The sequence below is a fragment of the Strigops habroptila genome, chromosome 1 (genome assembly GCF_004027225.2).
Source record: "Strigops habroptila isolate Jane chromosome 1, bStrHab1.2.pri, whole genome shotgun sequence".
NCBI lineage: Eukaryota > Metazoa > Chordata > Aves > Psittaciformes > Psittacidae > Strigops > Strigops habroptila.
In genome coordinates this window covers 112497055-112515742 of record NC_044277.2, presented here as the reverse complement: position 1 = coordinate 112515742, position 18688 = coordinate 112497055, and the positions used below count along the sequence as shown (strand labels likewise).

Here is an 18688-nt window from a genome sequence, read left to right as displayed (position 1 = left end):
AGCCTGACTGGAGCAAACAAACCTTACAGCAAAAAGCAAAAGAGGGAAAAACAAATGTTTGGCATTAAAATGAATACATTTCTTGTTTTTTCAATACTTTTGATGTGTTTTGTGCTTAAAACCCCTTCGACTAGGAAGAATACTTCCAATTCTGGCACTTAGGGAAATGAAGTTCACAGCTTCATTGGAAAGGTATTTTAAAATAAAATTCCCATTATAAGTTGGGCTCTTAAGAGGACAAGAAAACTGTCTGTTTATATATTGTCATCTCCAGTATTTATATCTACTCAGCTGTTCAGTTTGCATGTTAGTTTCCAAATAAACCATAAAAATTCCACATACATCAGCATCCATCACTTATATTGGAGGGAGAGAGACGTGAGGAATTAAGACAAAATGTCACAAGTACTTCTAAATTCAGAAGACACTGCCTCTCACTATATACATGCTCCAGCACACAATCAAAACTTGGAAGTTTTGTTAGGGCTGCTTGAACCCCCTCAAACTCATGTATTTTAATGACTTAAGACAAAGAACATCTACTATTACATCATGCATCATCTTTTTTTTCCTGGTAATGAAGGAGAAAGGAGAAAGCCAAGTCTCATGCCAGACAAGATACACACACAGGAGTTTACCTCAAGACTTTGGTTTTAAATTCTGGTTTAAAAGACATAATAAGATGAACAGTAAACGTTAGTAGTTTGCGTATATACATAAGTTATATCAACATTTGAGCAAAGTAGAAATATTTCCTTTAGTAGTTGTTTAAGACCAAAGTAAAAAAACCCTGTAAGTAATTATGCCATGGTGCTTTTAAGACCTTTTTTAATTCTCAACTTTTAACTGAGCTACAACAGGCTGCAATCACTCCAGTTTTAGCATCGTGATTCCATTTTGCAGAAGCATACCAAAAACCAGGATGAATGTTTTTAGAAATAGATCCAAATCCCCATGCCCAAAAGTGATCTTGGGGAAAAAAAAAAAACCAAAAAAAAAAACCACCAACTTTTTTTTTTTAATGCTAAAAGTACACAACTGTACTGTTAAAGACTATCTCAAAAACCAGGAAATACTCAGCAATAGACTATATATATTGCTTAGAGCAGAACTAAGCAAAGCAATAAAATTCTCAGGGGAACCTCAAACAGGTTGCATCTTTCCCTTCTCTCCCTCTCTCCCCCTTTTCTCTCCTCCCAACTAAAAATAGATATATTTGTCCTCTGACTGTATTTCTAGCCTGTTTCTCTCTACTTGGAGACAGTTTGTTGGCACTCAGTTTCAGGGCAGAAAGCACGAAACACTCAGCCATGCATTTCTGCACCCTTTCTTCCCCTTTATTTTCCTTACACCAGCAAGAATTGCTTTCATTTTTAAGAACACTATTTCTGCAATTCAGTATCCAGAGTTAACAGGTATACTTTTGTCGCTTAATGTTGTGTTTTAACATTAAAACAGATGTTAAAATCAAGTAAGTTTGTAACTACCACTGTACTTCAATAAAAATAGATATTAAACAAGTTTGGGGTTTTTTAGATGACTGTTAAGACAACAATTAGTTTAAGGTTTTCCATACAGGGGCATGAGAAATAAATAAATAAATATAATTGAGCACAAGCACATACCCAAGTTTTGGTTACTATAGCAACTCATGAGCAGGAGAAGGAAAAAAGGATGCAATAGTTTTACACATACTGTTAAACAAAAAGTAAACAAGCTTAAAGGAAAATTTGCATCTTGGTGCATCACAACCCACAACCTGCTCAAGGAACAAGTCATCTCAAACTTGGAAAAAGAAGGAATTGAGACAGGTCTCTCCTTGTGAGAGCAGCATGGAAGAACAACAAGCAAAAATACAGCTTAAAACTTTACTTCCCTCACCCTAAACGTCCTCTCTTCTCCGGCAGTCACATGAAGAACATAACCCTTCATGCTGGCAAAGGCAAGCAAAGCTGAAGGCTGTAGCTTGTTACTGTGAAGGCCACAGTGGACGGCAGATTAGGATCTGCCAAGGGCACTAGCACAAGTGAGCAGCTGAGCTCAGCAAGTGAATGAGCAATGAGTGAAGGGTCTGAAAGACAAGGAGGGCCACACTGCCCCTTCTACAAGAGCTCTGGCTCCAGCTCCCTACCTAAAGCAAGCCAGCCACAGAGCCCAGCTGTGAAACCACGCCTGGGAGGAAGCAGTGAAGTCCTCTGGCATAGCTTCTGGGTGTGAGCACAAACGAGTAACACACATCATGGTATGGAAAGTACAGGGCCCTGGGGTAGCATGAAGATGCCATTAAAAGTTAGAGTGCAGCACCTGGGAGGGATGATAAGAACAAAGTCACAGCCAGGATAAGGGGACTTTTTTGGAGGATTTAACACACACATAAATAAAATAAAAAAAAAAAAAAAAAAAAAAAACCACAAAACACACAAAAAAAACCCCAAAACAAACAAACAAACAAATCAAAATGCACCAAAAAAACCACAGAAAAAACACCACAAAAAAACCCAACACACAACCCACACAAAAGACCCACTAGATGATCTTTAAGGTCCCTTCCAAAGTCAAACCATTCTATGATATGGAGAGTGTCAAGCATGTTGACAGACCATCAGCAGGGCAGGAAAGCACCTTTATCCAATTTCAACAGGAAAAGCAGTCAAACCAAAGTCGCTCAAGAAGCTTATATTTAGTGTTACAACACTGTACCACAGGGCAAAGTTTCTTCTAAATACTCAAAGAACAAACAATGATTATGTGCAACATGACATAAAGCTTCTGTCATAGCATGAATCATTTCTAAGCAATATCCTGCCAATCTGTCAAGCTGGCTAGAAAAGAAATGCGTACACAACACTATTAGATATGTTAACAACCAGTTGAGAGTCCAGAAAGTTTGTTAACAGTATTTTTGGTTTTATCAGACATAATATTTTATTACAACACTTCTTTACATTCACAAATTTGTTGCAGGAGTCCCATCACACCAATAACACTAAAAAGGCAAGCATGTCCTCTAATCCATCAATTTGCAGACTTCGTACTAGACTATTTGTGACTACTCAAGTTGCAATAAAGGCATATATACTGGCTATTGACATACTTGATCCCAATACCACTTAAGCCAGCACCATTCCATCTCAGTGCTGTACTGACAATAAATTTTTCAAGCCAAGTGTTAACTAGAGCAAAGTGATTCAACTGAATGATTATCCACAGAAGCATAAGAAAGATGGCAACTACATATGCTAGATATGGCCAGAAAACATACATAAAACTCTGCTCTTCAGCACTGCATTGAAACAGAACACAGGGAAGTTACTTAAATTAACTGGATGATCCAAAGATTATCCACAAGCCTCAAGCAAACCATTAAAAAAGGGGAACAATTACTATTATGTTAATTAAATTCAGAATGGAATATGTAATTTGAGATTTAAGATAGGAGCCAGTAAATTCTAATGATGAATTTGATTACAAATAGAACTTGAAGCCATATAATGTAACATCAAAACCCAACATAGGCAATAAGCTCAATTCATTCAGACAGCTCCTTAAGTTTTAGCTTTCATTTACAAAACTTTTAGCAGACAGAACTAGAATTAATTGAAATATAGACTCCAAACATCTATGCCAGTCTTCAGAGCATCACTGTACACAAGCTCTAAGTCTCTGTCAAAAGACTTTACAAAAGAAAAGACAGGAGAAGCAGATAAAAACTGGGAGAGGAATTAAGGTTGCTTTACTTCTCAACAATCAGCCATTTCAGCATCAATAATTAGAACACTAACTTAAAAATCAGGAGTCTTCTGCATGCACCCACTACCTACTAAATGTGCACCCACTAGCATGTAAAGTTTGTGCAAAGCCTTCACAGGGGAACTATTTATTCCATGTCTCTGCTCACACTTTTCATCTTTTCTATGCTACTTTGAGCACTATCACTTCCTTTTCTAGATGAGAGGCCGGCAACTGCACACTACTTAAAATACAGAAATACAATGGACTTGGAGTTCTGCATTTTTGTTTTGCTCCATTTCCTATTACTGATATTCTTTATTCTTGATTGCTTCTCTGCATTAAACTAGCACTTTCCTAAAACAATCAACTAAAAAGTTACTGTCTATCCCAAGAACTAGCTCAGAAGCCATATTAAGGTAAATTCAAATTTGATTAACATAATCTAACACTACGTTGCCCAATTACTCACCATCAAGAAAGTCTTTTGAAAATCATCAATTCTTATTATCCTGAAAGATTGTTTTGTCCAAAAATTACTGTTCTTTAGCATTGGAACAAACCCCACATAAAGGCAAAACCCATTTCTCTCAGGTTTTTAAATCAAACATATCTGGTGAGGCCCGTCAGAGAAATATCAGCTGTCTGGGTGCTAGATACGCATAGATTTTGCTTTCTTTTTTTAAGAACAAACGTCTACTATTCCAGAGAGAGCTGCCTAAAAAAAAGAAAGTGTTCTGCATTTTATTCTACCGAGTCATATGTTCCCTACTGTTTTGTCACACTGCTGTGAAACAAATGATACTTTCTTTAGAATTCTACGAAAGAACAGCACGTTTATTCCATAGGCAAGCACTGCAGTGTTAAACTGCCTAGATAGTAACTAGGTAAAGACATACCAAACGCAATTGTTTATATTCAGAGCTATGTGAGAGAACAAGATATGATCAAATATTCTCAAACTTATTATTACAAAGCAATTTAAGCTTGTTCTGTGTCTGGAGGTTCCAGACTTAAAACCGACAGAAGCACTGCCAACAGAGCACAAGCAAGTCCCCAGTATCTCCAGCTGCTTTCAGTTTAGGCAGCAGGCAGACAAAACACCCGTTCCTTTTCCTACGGCTGCTTTTCTGTTTAAGCATTTACTCCACCATAACTAAAGATTCTGCTGAGGGTGGTATTTTATACTACTTCAGAAGAAAAGGCAGGTGGGACAGCAGACACCAAAACTCATACTGCACTCTAGAAATTATATTTTTCTAGATGAAAAGAAAGAAAAAACAATTCCATACTATGACTGTTATTCCTTAAGCACTGAGCTTGAGCTTCACTTGAGCTAATACGACGTTCTACCAGGATGAAAGGCACAGGTTTGTAAACGGAAGTTGATGTGCTGGAAGTGGCATTTTATCATTTTCTGCCTGAAATTAAGGTAAATAGGGATGAAACATCTGAAGACTGTGTTGGCACTTGAAAAAATTTAAAAGTGCTCTAGTTGTTTGTTTCAATTCTGAAAGCACATCATGAAATTGTATGTACTAAGTAGATCTGTAGCTTACTCAGCTGAGCATTCAGACACCAGTATGAGAACAAGCCAGCCAACTAAAACCAACTTGTCTTCCAGGTTTGTTTTTGGTTTGTTTTTTTTTGATAATTGCCTCATATAGATAATACTTCTGCTTTTTGGGTGTTTTTAAAGATCAATCTGATTTGCAGCAGGGAAGTTCAGAGGAACATACTGGCTGTAGGTAGTGTTAGCAGGACACAGCTCCTTCCCACTTTGGGGCGCCTAAATCCAGAATTACTTGACCGAGAGGTACAACCATCTGCTACCTGACTTGCATGTTAAAAATACTGCTGATCACAAAGAGCACCATGGTAATGTGAACTATCCAGACCTGCTGTCACTGCGTAGAGGAAGAAAAAAAGAGCCAGAAAAAGTATTCCTTAAAGTTCTGGACAGACAACTGATGTAATTTAGAAAACATTTCAAGCTGCTTACAAAGTTCCAGCAGCAGTTACAGGAAGTCTTGCAAAATTCCTTAAATTATAGAGCTTTTAGTTCCTTGTCATTGAAAGTTATTCTTTACCTCATTAAATTGTCATATATCAGCATTTAACATCATTAGGATAATAAACGCTGATTTTCAGGAGTTAAGATGTTAAAAAGATGGTACTTAAAACCTAATTCAAAATATTACATTATACATGCCACCATGAATCTGCAAACATGCTCAGTTTCATGACGGAAAAAAAACCTCTTGTATATAGCGTGCTTCCTTCATACTGTTGAATTATTTATTCCCTGTGCAAACGAATGAAAAAGAAACAAAATTCTTATAATAGAAGCAAATTTATTCTGGGCCCCACAAAACCTGCAGAAGCCATTTATTTTAGAGGTTTAATGTTTGAACAGCAAGGTAGTCTAACACTAATGATTTGCTACCAGTCCTTCACCTGAGTGACAGTTTCAAGAACACCAAGATCTCCAGAAGACACGCTCTCACATCTTCTACAGAAACACAAAGAAAAAAGTGTTTACTCAGTTAAAGAAAGTTATGGCAATCCCACAGAAACTGCAGAGGTAATGCAGAAAGATCTCTTTGCAAGATCTTTACCACTCAGAATTAATCAAAGCAAAATGGCCATCCCACTGATAATCCCCTTTAGTGCTTCACAGTTTATGCAATAGTCAATTACTAAAGAGGATGAAAGACAGAACAATCTTTGCAAATAGGTCACTGTCTATATTTATAATGATTAAAACTAGCCTGCTGCTAAAAGTAACTTCTAATAAGCATAAAAAGTAACATTAAGACAGTGCATGTATTTTACTCTTAAATACATTCCATGTCTACAATGACAGAAGTTACTCATCAGAAACAAAGTTATTTCACATAGGTTATGCATTAGCATTGCTGAAAGCAGATATTAATTTCTGTCTGTAAACACTTCATTCCAAAACATCATATTCGTAAAGATAACACCCAACCATTCTTGACATGATCTCTAAACTTACCCAACTCTTCCCCCATCTGCACACCTTCTTTCTCAAAACTCATTAGTAGATTTTACGTACAAACACTGCCCAAAGCTCCTTTTCAAGACCACTTTTAATGTCTTCCACTTCTGTTTCAACTTTTCTTTCCTGTTCAGGCATGCCTCAACATGTAATTTTTTTTTTTCTGCAGAACAATTACTCAGGGTCCTACTGCATAACACTGGGACCTCCCATCTGCTTCTTTCAAATGTTGTCCATCTTCTGCCACAGAATTCTCCTCTTTCAAAATTTTCCCTTTACCCCCATCTTTGCCCTCTCTGAGGAGTATTTTCTGCTTTTCCTGTGGGATCAGGACATCACACCTGACACCATTTTCCTAAAATTTTATTGAATTTCACTGATTCTCATGGCTTCAAGTGCCACCACCACCCTATCAGTAATTCTTATGCCTAGCTGTGCACTCCTGAACATTCAATTCCAATTCTACATGCAGTTACTGTCTCCACCAGAGGCCGAAATTTAGTTAAATTGGAGCTTGTTTCCTCTCAAGCCTTACTTCCTCTAATTACCTCCAACCTTCCCACAGCTCAAGGCCACAAACTGTCACCTGATTCTTACAATGCCTTATGCACCAGAGTTGCACCCAATAGTTGGAATATTTTTGCACAAAATGTCAGCAATACTCATCACCCAGCCCTGACTTTTTCCCCTGACCAGATCATTTGCTTACATCCTCACTAGCAAATTCTTCACCTCTCTATCCCTCATTTTATATAATATTTTGGCTGCTAAAAAAATCCTTCTTTTACACTGTACTTTGGAGACTCTGGGTCTTCCAGTATTTCCACAGCCAGTGAGCCCAAGCTTGAGACTGTACAGCTGCAGAACCTGCATTTCATTACTGGAAAGGAGAAAGAAGATAATCTTCAGAGAATAAATAATAACGTAACCTCCTCTTAGAAGAACCTCATAACAGAAGCATTCCTTCGCATCTCATACATTTGTGCTCGGGATACTGAAAATACACTGAAGGTTGGGCTAAGGCTGAACACTAGCACCTCTAATCCCCCCAGAAAAAAATCACATACACAAAGATATTATTATTAGGGTTATTCTAGCTTCTAATCTTACAAATTTAAGGGTAAACACCTGTAGCTTGGAGTTTATTATAATGCAGAGTGCATAAAACTGAACTCCACAGCAGGCAGGGGAGGGAGAACCACAGTCAGCCTTGTGAAGTGAAATCCGGTTTATGCGTGAAAGCCAGGAACTTGATGTTCTCACTACAGACTAAGAGCAATAAAAACAGCTTTTTGAGCCATTAATTTCTGCACAGCTGATTTCTACTAAACAATGCTCATTATTGAAAGAATTCTAAAAAAACCACAAGGCTGTTCCAGTGAGAAGGCTGGCACTCCAAATATCTAGACTGAGCTAACGGTGACATCAGTGCTACTACGGTTCTAATCCCTATGGTTACTAAATGTCAAACATTTTCATTGTATTTAAAAATTCCTGTGATTGCGCGCAATGACATTAAGTTACTTCAGTTTTAAAATAAAACAACTGCAAGGCACAGTGAGCACTCGCACTCTTGTCACCCAAGACCACAATAACGGCAAGTTCTTCAGCGACATCAAACTGCCATGCTTTTTCCACAGCCAAAATGTAGCATTTTTAGGATGTGTAGTTTTTAAGCACTGTGAAAACTCCCACCTTCAGACCTTCTGTAACCCAGTGAAGCCTACAGGTATGTGCATGGCTGCCCCACACAAATACAAACTTCCAAGTTGTAGCATTGAGTCAAGTATATTTGGGAGGGTGGGAGCAAGGAGAAAGGTGAAAAGACATTGCGACAACAGTCACAAAGTCCAGTGGGAACTGAGCAGCAGGCCATTTATTGTTTGGCAAAAGACACCCATGTAACATTAATTTCATCTTTACAGAAGGAGATGCACTGACCTATAGTCAACACAGTAGAAAGAACCATCTTAACATACAATATAAGCTCTAGTGTGGTAAACTATTTAAAGGATACATTCTAAACATTTCTTAGTATTTTCATAATTTGTGTGGCAATTGATTAGTATGGCATAGACGGGCTACTATCCATGCTACTAAAACAAATACCTAATAATGATTTTATCCTTCCAAGTCTCAAGTGGCTCATATCTACTACAGTGAGATAGGATCCTGCTGTACAGAAAGTGCAAGCAAACTGATCAATCTTCACATTGCATTAGCGAGAAATTATGAAAAGAAATAAATTCAGCAATCCTATTTATTCCTTATTATTTGGGGGGGAGTGTTAAAATAAAATTTACATAAAAATACAAATATTAGACATATGAAGTCCTGTAACTAGAGAAACTGAATTTCCAGGATGAGGCCAAGAGTAGAGCAGAATATTGAAAAAACTACCAATTTTGAGTATTTCTATATATATATATATGATCTCATACGGTTCAAGACTACATAAATCACCCAAACAATATTGTATCTTTAAGATCTTCCCACACTCACTCATTAACTAAGCAGTTTTGTCTTAATTGTGTCTTATAAGCAAAGTACTGATTCACAGCTCTCCATAAGAGTTTTATTTCTAAAGTTAGCATCAACTTTTATTTGAATAGCACACTCAAGTGAGTGCCTTTGGCACTCTGAATACATGTTGACAAGTGGGATTTTACTTTAGGGATCAGTTCATACCCAAGCAACAACAGTGTCACATTAGAGAGTAAAAAAATTCAAGACTAGGGAGCTTTTAACCTTAGAATTTATGGGGGTTGGGTGGTGTCTGAGTGGGGGGCATTATCTATATACACACACACAATATTATGTGTATGTACACATACATTATTGGTTCAAGAACCAACCTGGATTACAATAAACTAATTACCAGAAATGACCTGATTATCTAAGGCAGAGTGTTAATCTTGCATTGGGGGTGGGGGAGGCCTGTTAAAGAATTTAAAAAAAAAGATTAAAAATAAAAAAGTGAGAGAAATCTCCTTACTAAGGAAAAAGGCCATCAATGCTCAGTTTGAGCCTGAAGTGAGAGTACATCATTCCTGAGATTCTTCCATACTAATTAACAAACTCACATGTTTTGAGTTTTAATCCAGAGTAAAGTCATGAGAAGCAGCACTGGCAAGGCTGACTCATTACAACAAGAGTTTATGAATAAAATACTCAAGCCAGAAATTAAACTCTATATAAATCTTAAGTACCATTTTTTAACTATTAAACCCACCAATACATCAATTTAAAACTCTTAAACTATCTATACACGTACTTAGGAAAAGCTGACAGTAACCAGCACTATTATCTCAACAAGCAGGAAGTGAGGAGCTACTGCAGTAGGCTCCCTTCCTCTGGAAGAAAATACAACCCAAATTCAGTGCCATCTCAAAAAAATCTTAAAGAACGCACAAAAGCATTTCTGTAACATTCAATCACAGGATAACATAAATGGAATTAATTCCCAAAGCAAAGTATTTCTGCAAGAAATAGAGTTATAAGCATCAACTATTTAGACTTTAATAAGCAGTTTATGCTGATAACACATTTCTACTTAAACAAGCTGGATTTATTAGGAATAATTCTCAAAACAGTAGTGAGCAATTATGGCAATAAGGAAACAAAAGGGGAAAAAAAAAAAAAAAAAGCCACACACACAAATCTACAGGGACTATTTTGGGGTTTTAGCTTACCTGCACTTGTTCTGTGGAGCTACTACTGAGTTCATCCCCAGACTCTGAATCTTGGTGAATTTTTTCTGAGCCTTCTCCTGCTGAATCACAAGATTGTTCATGCAAAAAGCTGGTCTTCTCTATTTCCAAGAACTCTGGACAAGGGAAATGACCCATGGAGATGGTTCTAAACTGATTAGAAACCTTGGGAGATTGCAACTCATTGTTAAGTTTTCCATTGTTCTGGGTAAGGTCCAGACTCAAACCAAGAGTTTGACCGGGGCTATTGTTTGGTCCCAGATTTTGATTGGCATCTCGAACTAAGCAAGACACTTGAACTGGAGAAGATTTTCCAAAACTAGAAAGCTCTGGTGACTTATTCACATTCTCTGTTGATCTCTGTAATCCATGTGTCAACTTCAAAGCGTTATTTGGCAGAATGCTTGCCTGTTTAACTGGTGGCATCAGCGCTTTCCGTGGTATTTCCTTCACGTACTGTGCTGGCACATAAAAGGGTTTGGAGTTTTCGTCTCTTTTGACTTGCCACCAATCATCATTAGTCTTTTTCACTAAGATGTATTTCTCCCCTTGCTTAATCACAATTTTCTTGTCCTTGGCCTCATACTCATAGTCGTACTCCACTTCAATGTACAACTGTCCTGGCAGGATCTTCCCACCTTTATCAGCCATTTCTATTTGAAAAAATTTCACCTTCTCAGGCAAAAGGTAAGCCACATTCTGTTTTGGAAGCGTTATCTTCCTGTTAATAATCAGAACTGTAAGGAAAAAAAAATCATATATATATGTAATAAAGTAATCATTTAAGAGCACTTGAGATGAAAATTTCAAGAATAACCTTGCAACCTCGCCTATTCAATTTACACCAACCTCAGACTAATCAACCGATGGAAAATGCAAGATTTTCAGATACTTCTCTCATTGATAAAACAGAAAGTCAGGAGAACAACTTAGTCACTGATTTAACCCTCCTATTCACACATTTTTCCTGCTATCAAGTGGCTCATTAAGCCTGTTGTTTCTATTACCAAAAATGTCGATTGATCATCAGGGGCTTGGGGGAGGAGGGAAGAAGGGGGCTAGTCTGAGTCAGTCTCCTGCATACACACAGGCTTAACTTCCTCATGGAACTGTGTTACTACATTGGTTTTAATCAAAATATTCACAAGGAGCACATTACTATTTGCTTATTTTGATTCTTCTTTCAGTTAAGGAGTCCCTTCAGAGTGTTCAAAATTCCACACAAAATCCTTTAAACCTTCCTCCAATGCTACACCGCAGCCATCAGGTTTAGTATGGGCTGACAATCTTTGGCTCCGGTGCATGTGCTGCACGCTCTACAGAGCCCGCTAACCTTCACCAAGCCACAGAAGGAGCTGACTAGGGAGCTACGTGACCCTCGCTGTCTGAGGCTGCAGATCATGTTGCCTCTGCATCTAGCTGTTGTCTGCAAAACAGGTGGAATAATCACTTTCTAATTTATTTCTTTAAATTGCTAGTATAACTACAACATAGAATTTTATCTATAACCATAGCAGCATGAGATAAAAGCACTCAATGCTTCCAAGACACTTTAGTTTCAGTGGCTTAAATTCTGCATATTTACTTAGCTCTTAAGTGAGCTTTTTGTAGTATTTACCTTACAGAAAACCCGTACTAACCAAAACTTTAAGGGTTACAACAGAAAACACAAAAAACCCCCAACTAATAATGAAACAAGACTATGAACCAAAACCAAAAGTGATTAATAAATAATATGTGAAAGTTTTGAAAAAGAATTTCAGCATCTTATAGTCCAGACAACCACCATTGTATCTGCACCCATGAACTACAAGTTCTCCCTAATCATATAGCATCAATGTCACAATCCATGAGTGGGCAAACATCAGTCTTGCCAACTTACACTAAACACAACACAGTACATTATCATGAAAGGTATGATTTCTTCATCTTGAAAAAGCATGCAAATAAAGGGGAAAATATCTAGCATTCAAACAGAACCTGAGAGAATTCAAGCAAAATACTGCCACATTTAATCTTATAAAGATTAACAAATAAATCTTTCTTTAAAAATGCATGTTTCATGAATGAGAAAAAATATGTAGAAACTTGCAGAGCTGCAAGTTAAGACTTTGTGATGAGATCTGTAGTGTTTACCCTGCCAGAGTGGAACTAATGCAATTCCATGCAGGCACACACATGCAAGTGAACTCAGCTACCCTCAACAGGGCTATGGACAGAAACCACAACAAAAAAGGACTTCTGGGGAGAGCTGAAGCAGAAAGCCTAACAGTTCTTCAATTTTTCCTTCACTATTTCTGCTATTTGGTCTGAGCCTTTACTGAAAATGCGTTTCCCACTTAACTCATTAGAAAAAGAAGCTAAAAAGCTCAAGTATGATGCCAAGACAGAAGTTCTCATCTTAAAACTGTGTCTCTCTCTCCCCCAGTCTCATCTTCTTTTCCTTCCAGGAAGCATTTCCTCCAGGTAACTTGAAAGCTACCCTCATTTACAAGACTTCAAAAGGAATCACAAGGTCAGACTTACAATTTTATCAAGGACTTTGCAGGAGGAATGATGGTACCACATTCAGCAAAGCTGACATTAGGAAGACAAAGCAGCAGCAAAGAATGCCAGGATTCTGGTGTTTACTCTCTCTATCACAAAATGGCACATCAAAATTCACAGCATTACAGTCTATTTACAGCCTCAGTACAAAACAACTTGCTTACCTACTGTTCTACATAAATAGGTATTTTAAGCGCAGCTCTGTAGTTGTTTAGCAACTGTCACAGAAGGTAAACATGAACAAACAGCAGCTATTCCCACTCTCTTCCTAGTTTTGGAAGCTCTGCCACAGAAGTGTTATTTTTTTACTTGTTACTAAACCCGACTCCTCCCAGCACTTCTTCAAAAGCTGCTACCAGCCCCTTTCACAGCTTCAAGGTCATATACCAGAAAAATGTAAGCGTTTCTGAGTTCCAGTCTACCTCTAAAGGTTTGCTACCTTGGAAGCTGAAATGTCGGACAAGGACCCATTCACATTCTTTCTCCTTCTCCCATACAGAAATCAGAAAGAGAACAAAAGCCTATGGTTTCCCAAAGGGCTACCAAGTGTTTAAAAGCTCGGCTTTTTCATTTCTCTTTTGCCAATTCCACATAACTATTTATGGAGAATGCATGTTTAACATGTCTTCAAGACAGATTCACTAAGTTGCATTTTATGCTTTAAAAAAAAAACAACAACAGAATTTTGAGAAATACAAGTCAAATAAAATACAGTAGCTACAAAAATAGCTCTATCCGCTTTTGAAGTCAGTTTTGCAACCTCATCCCTTTCCAAAACAAAACAAAAGAATGAAACAACAAAAATAAGCAGCCCGATTTTTGTTCTTCCATCCAAGCTGCAAAATTATCAAGTCAATAGCAAACATTTGGTAATGTTGAGCATACGATCAAAAAGAGACAGGCTGCGTTCTGTCTTTGGCCTGAACACTAAAACAGTTTTATAAACAGAGCACATCATCAGGATCAAGCAGAGCTCTGATTTTCCCCCTCAGCAGAAAGAAGCATGAGATACCTATCGTATAGGTGGGGAACCTTTCTCAGCAAGTCAACATTAGCCCTGTAGGTCTGCAAACGGCTACCATGGCCTTGATTTCACAGATCCAAATGCATTAAGTTTTAGTTGGTTTGAATTGTTGTAATGCAGCCATTGTGCCGCAGAAGGTAGACTGCCTGTACCTTAAACACAGCCCAGGGGACAGCCAATTGTGATGTCCTCCGGCAGCACTGTCACCGCCTGGCAGCACTCACCTGAACTGCACAGCCATGTGCTCTGAACCGACCCTGAAATGGTCTTCAAAAAGCATGTCCCTAATATGCACAGGCATCGAATCACAAGTATGGTCATAGGTGATATAGAACCACAGAATAGTTTGGGTCGGAAGGGACCTTAAGATCATCTAGTCCCAACCCCCCCTGCCATGGGCAAGGACACCTTCCACCAGACCGGGTTGCTCAAAGCCCCACTCAACCTGGCCTTGAGCACTGCCAGGGATGGGGCAGCCACAGCTTCTCTGGGCAACCTGTGCCAGTGTCTCACCACCCTCATTGTAAAGAACTTCTTCCTAATATCTAATCTAATACATACGTGTAATATTAGATACAATCTCCCCTAACTTCAACATTATCCTAGAACTCAAGACCAAAAATACAAATCAGAGGGTACGTACACAATAGGTGTTTTGTATCTCTCTTTTGAAATTATCAGGCACAGAGTATAGAACCAAGTAATTGAGACTCAAGATGTACTAAAAAGACTTCTTGCTATTTCTTTTATTTTCTTCTTGGAAAAATCCTTACCAAGGCTATGAAATTGTTACTTATTTTATAACACAAACAGATGATAAGCTATTAAAAATGCCACTGAGGACATCAACCAATCACCTTAAAATTCTTCATGTGACCTTGTTCACGGTGTCCTACAAAGCAGCAGCAGTTGACTTGTGTAATCTTTTTCCATTTTCAGCATCAAACTTCTCCCACTACTGAAATGAACCCTTCCGCAGCGCTGATACAGAAATAAACCCAATTACTGAAGCTAAATGAGGACAAATTCTTAACAGTTCAGACCAGATGAAACACTCTGACTGCAGCTCACTGTATTCTGTGATGCTGCTTCTCCCTGGGCGGTTTTTTAGGGGTTCAAGCTATACTGCATAACCACTAATTGAGAGACTGATCCCGCCATAACCTTGCCAGAATTCGACCCTGTTCCTACCTTCCTTCCCGAGGGGCACCCCTCTTTATCCAGCACGACTAACTCCTCAGCTAATGCTTTCACACAGACAACCAGCCTTCACGACTGCCTGCAAACCGTGCATCTGAAGCATGCAAAAGTTGTGTAAAAATAGATGCAAATGCAAACAACAGTCAGAAACAAAACGCAACTTCTCAGCTTTATGAAAACAAGCTTAATCCTTTACAGCTTCCTCAGAGATTACTAACACAGGTTAGAAATCGAGCACCACTTCCAAATAAACTGGCTTCCCCCGGATCACACGTCCTTTAAAAATTAAAGGCACAATAAGTAACCACTTCATAATCGTCTATGACTCAGAGCCCTGAACAAGCGATGCCTTTCAAACACAGCTGTCAGGACAACTTCTCAAGCCACGCCGAGCTCCCGCACCTTGCCGCGCTCCCGGCACATCACCGGCCCCCCCGCTCCCCGCCGCGGGCTTTCCTCGAGTCCTGGGCTCCACACACCGCAGCAAACCCGCGCCGACCCACCGCAGCCAAACCTCCCCAGCTCACCCCACGGCCGCCCCCCCGCCGGTCACCGGGGGCGCCCGGGGAAGGCCGCGCCGCCGCCGCCCCGCTTTGTTCCCCGCCGGCCCCACAGGTGAGCGGCGCTGCGCACACGGCGGGCTGGGCGGCGCGGCCCGGCCCGGCCCGGCCCGGCAGCGCCCAGGTGCGGACCTGCCTCCGGGCGCCGCCGCCAACCCGACGCTCCCGGCGGCGCCTGCGGAGCGAAACCGCCGCGGGGGGCACCGCGGGGCGGCGCCGCCCAGAGCCCCCGCCGGCCGCGCGGTCGGCGCTCCCCGGGAGAGGGAGGGCGGGCGGCACCGGGGGGGGGCCGGGGCGCCGAGAACCGGCACGGACGTGCCCTCCGCGGGGACACCCTGCCCTGAGCTGCCCGATTGTCCCAGCGCCGCCGCCGCCACGCTCCTCCCCGCGCCCGCCGCCCTCCTCCTCCCCGCCGCGGAGCCAAGCGGCACGGCGCGGCCCTTCACCTGCTCCGGCGGCGCGGCCAGACCCGGGGCCCTGCTCCGGTTTGCGGCTTGTTGCTGCGGCAGCTCCCGCTCCGCGCCCACCTCGCGCCCAGTGTCAGCTCCGGGGCACGGCGGCGTCACCGCTCCCCCGTCACGTGCCGGGGGCGGGGCGCGGCGGAGGTGGGGGGGGTGTGGCGGGGGGGGCGGGCGCAGCGGGCGCAGCGCACACCGAGCCCCGCCGGGCCGGCCCCGCGGTGCTGCTGCCGCCGCCCGCCTCGCGCAGCGCCGCCGCTGCCGCCGCGGGGGGCGACGGACCCGCGCCCGGGCCTGGTGTTGGTTATCGGCCGCTGAGGCTGCTCCGGGTAGAGCGCCCGCGAGTGGCTGAGCCCCGGCCCCTCGCCCGCTGCGTGCTCCAGAGTTGAGCTCCGGGGCCCCGGGCAGCGCTGGGCACGGCTGGGGCCGGGGGCTGGCGCGGCCACCCTCCCACCGGAACAAGAGCTCAAGGGGCGGCCAGTGCGGGTCCTGGCCCCCGGAGAGCGGGTTGCTCGTAATTTGGGGTCGGTGAGCATGACCCGGGTTAGCCGTCCGCTGTGCTGTCTCTGTTAGAGCCTGCTAAAGTAATCCAGTGCCAGAGTGATAAGATCGCTTTCTAATTCACATGGTAATGTGGAATATCTAGGCCTTTCTGCCCGTAATAAAAAGAACAGATGGAAAGCAAAAACCACAACCCTTCTTCGTTGCAACCGGGGCTTTGTCTGAGTGTTTAATAGTTGAAAACTGAAGAAACCACAATTCCTAAATAGGCTGACCAGAAAGAAACGGTAAGAAATAGTCCTATTCAGCTATTCCGAGTTGACTTGCTTGCTATCTCATATTAGTAAAAGTTGTCAAGCATCCAGTTTGGGCATACTTATGTGGCCTTCACGGCGTTTTCAAATTGTAAGAATCTTATCTTTTTTTTAAAAAATGGCATCTAGTCCTCATGGCTGCAAAGATAACCTTGAAAGCATGAACTGACTGTAACTGATACAGTGGTAGCTGAAGGAATCCGCAAACATCCTGAAACAATGGCACTGAGATGTGTAAACTGTCCGTGCTCCATTAATCTGATCAAGACTAATGTTGGCCTTAACTCTTTCTTTGATTATTTTAACACAGAGAAGAAGGAAGAAGACAGTAAAATCCTCAAAAGGTTGGAAGAACAGGTTTTCTGAAGGGAAAGAAAGGCAATGGAAGAGACCTGAGGCGTGCAAGGAACAGAAAGAAAGAAGCGAAACTGAGTCTCTATTTGAGGAAAAGATAAAAATAGATGCTGAACACGTGGACACATTCATATTGAATGATATTTCCATTATCAGTATTTCCTTGATGTATTAGGAGGCATGTGACAACATGCAAGACAAGTAGTAAACACTGCAAATATCTTAAAGCTTTGCTTCAGTGTGTCTTAGCCTGAATATATTGTGAAAATGTCCCCTCGACACCAAGGATCGTTTGACCTTCGCCTGCCTCTCTGCAAAACATCATTATTAAAATTCTGTTGATGTTGTGAGGCTGATACTGCTGTCACACCTTTGCGTTCAGCAGCTATTCACAGTCAGGAAAAACAGACCAGAGGCTAGTATTTCTGTTGTAAAGGAAACAACAGCTTGTATGTAGCTGTCCATTATTTATCATTGAAAGGCAAAAGAAACATGTAAAAGGACAGTAGTGTTGTAGTCATACTTATTCTTTTGTAAATTATATGTATGGGGAAAAGAGATAAATTGAAGGTATGGTTTTTGTCTAACAAGATTCTAGCTCTATGCCCAATTTTGTGGTAGAAAATAGTATATTTGGGACACTTGGGTATTTCTAAGCAAGCTGACTGCATTTTACCTACTGACATGCCTGAGGTATACATAAAAGCATCTTAAAAATCAGTCATAGTAACCACACTGTAATTATCCTTCGCTGCTGCCAAGGCTTCACTGGAGTGCTGCAGGATATGGCATTAGTGATTCAGACTGAGGCACTCTTCCTTCTGAGTCAGTGTTGAACCAATGGTCCCACATAATATCAACATGCATAATAGAGACAAAGGTGCCAGAAGATATGTAATTTTGAGTCCCTGCCCAAATGCAGTCATGAAAGATTCCTCATTACAAATAAACTGTCCAGCCCAAGTTCCAATTTTAGCATCTGTTGCATATTCTGCCTGTGAAGGATTTCTCTACCATTTCACTGGAGTAGAAAGCGCTAGAGTTCACAACCCTTACTCACCATGACTTGATTTTCCTGGAGATGTAGGACAGCTGTCACACTGACAACTCAGATGGGACCATATGTTGTGTGGAAAGATCTAGTAGATGTAGTAACCACAAATCTCAAGTTGAAAGAATTGCCAACTACAATTGCTTTATGTGGTATTTGTGAGCTATGGTAGAAACTACAGGACTCTTAATTCGTGTATCTATCTATTGTGTTTGAAT

General features: G+C 41.0%; 1 protein-coding gene across 10 annotated transcripts in view; it reads right to left on the bottom strand.

Moving 5' to 3' along the window:
* ARHGAP12 (Rho GTPase activating protein 12) overlaps positions 1–16392 on the bottom strand; it is a 77983-nt gene extending 61591 nt beyond the window's left edge. For 4 of the 10 annotated variants that reach the window (XR_003991141.1, XM_030484188.1, XM_030484205.1 and 1 more), the window contains exons 1-2: positions 16239–16374; positions 10444–11198 (exon numbers count right to left, since the gene is read on the bottom strand). Coding sequence is in view for 9 of the 10 variants with exons in the window: in XM_030484188.1 (XP_030340048.1) it covers positions 10444–11112 (669 nt within the window). In the remaining variant the exon portion in view is untranslated. Of the gene's footprint in view, positions 1–10443; positions 11199–14889; positions 16203–16238 lie in introns of those variants that run through there. The other 6 variants (XM_030484224.1, XM_030484238.1, XM_030484231.1 and 3 more) reach the window with 4 other exon arrangements.
* Positions 16393–18688: the final 2296 nt, after the last annotated feature.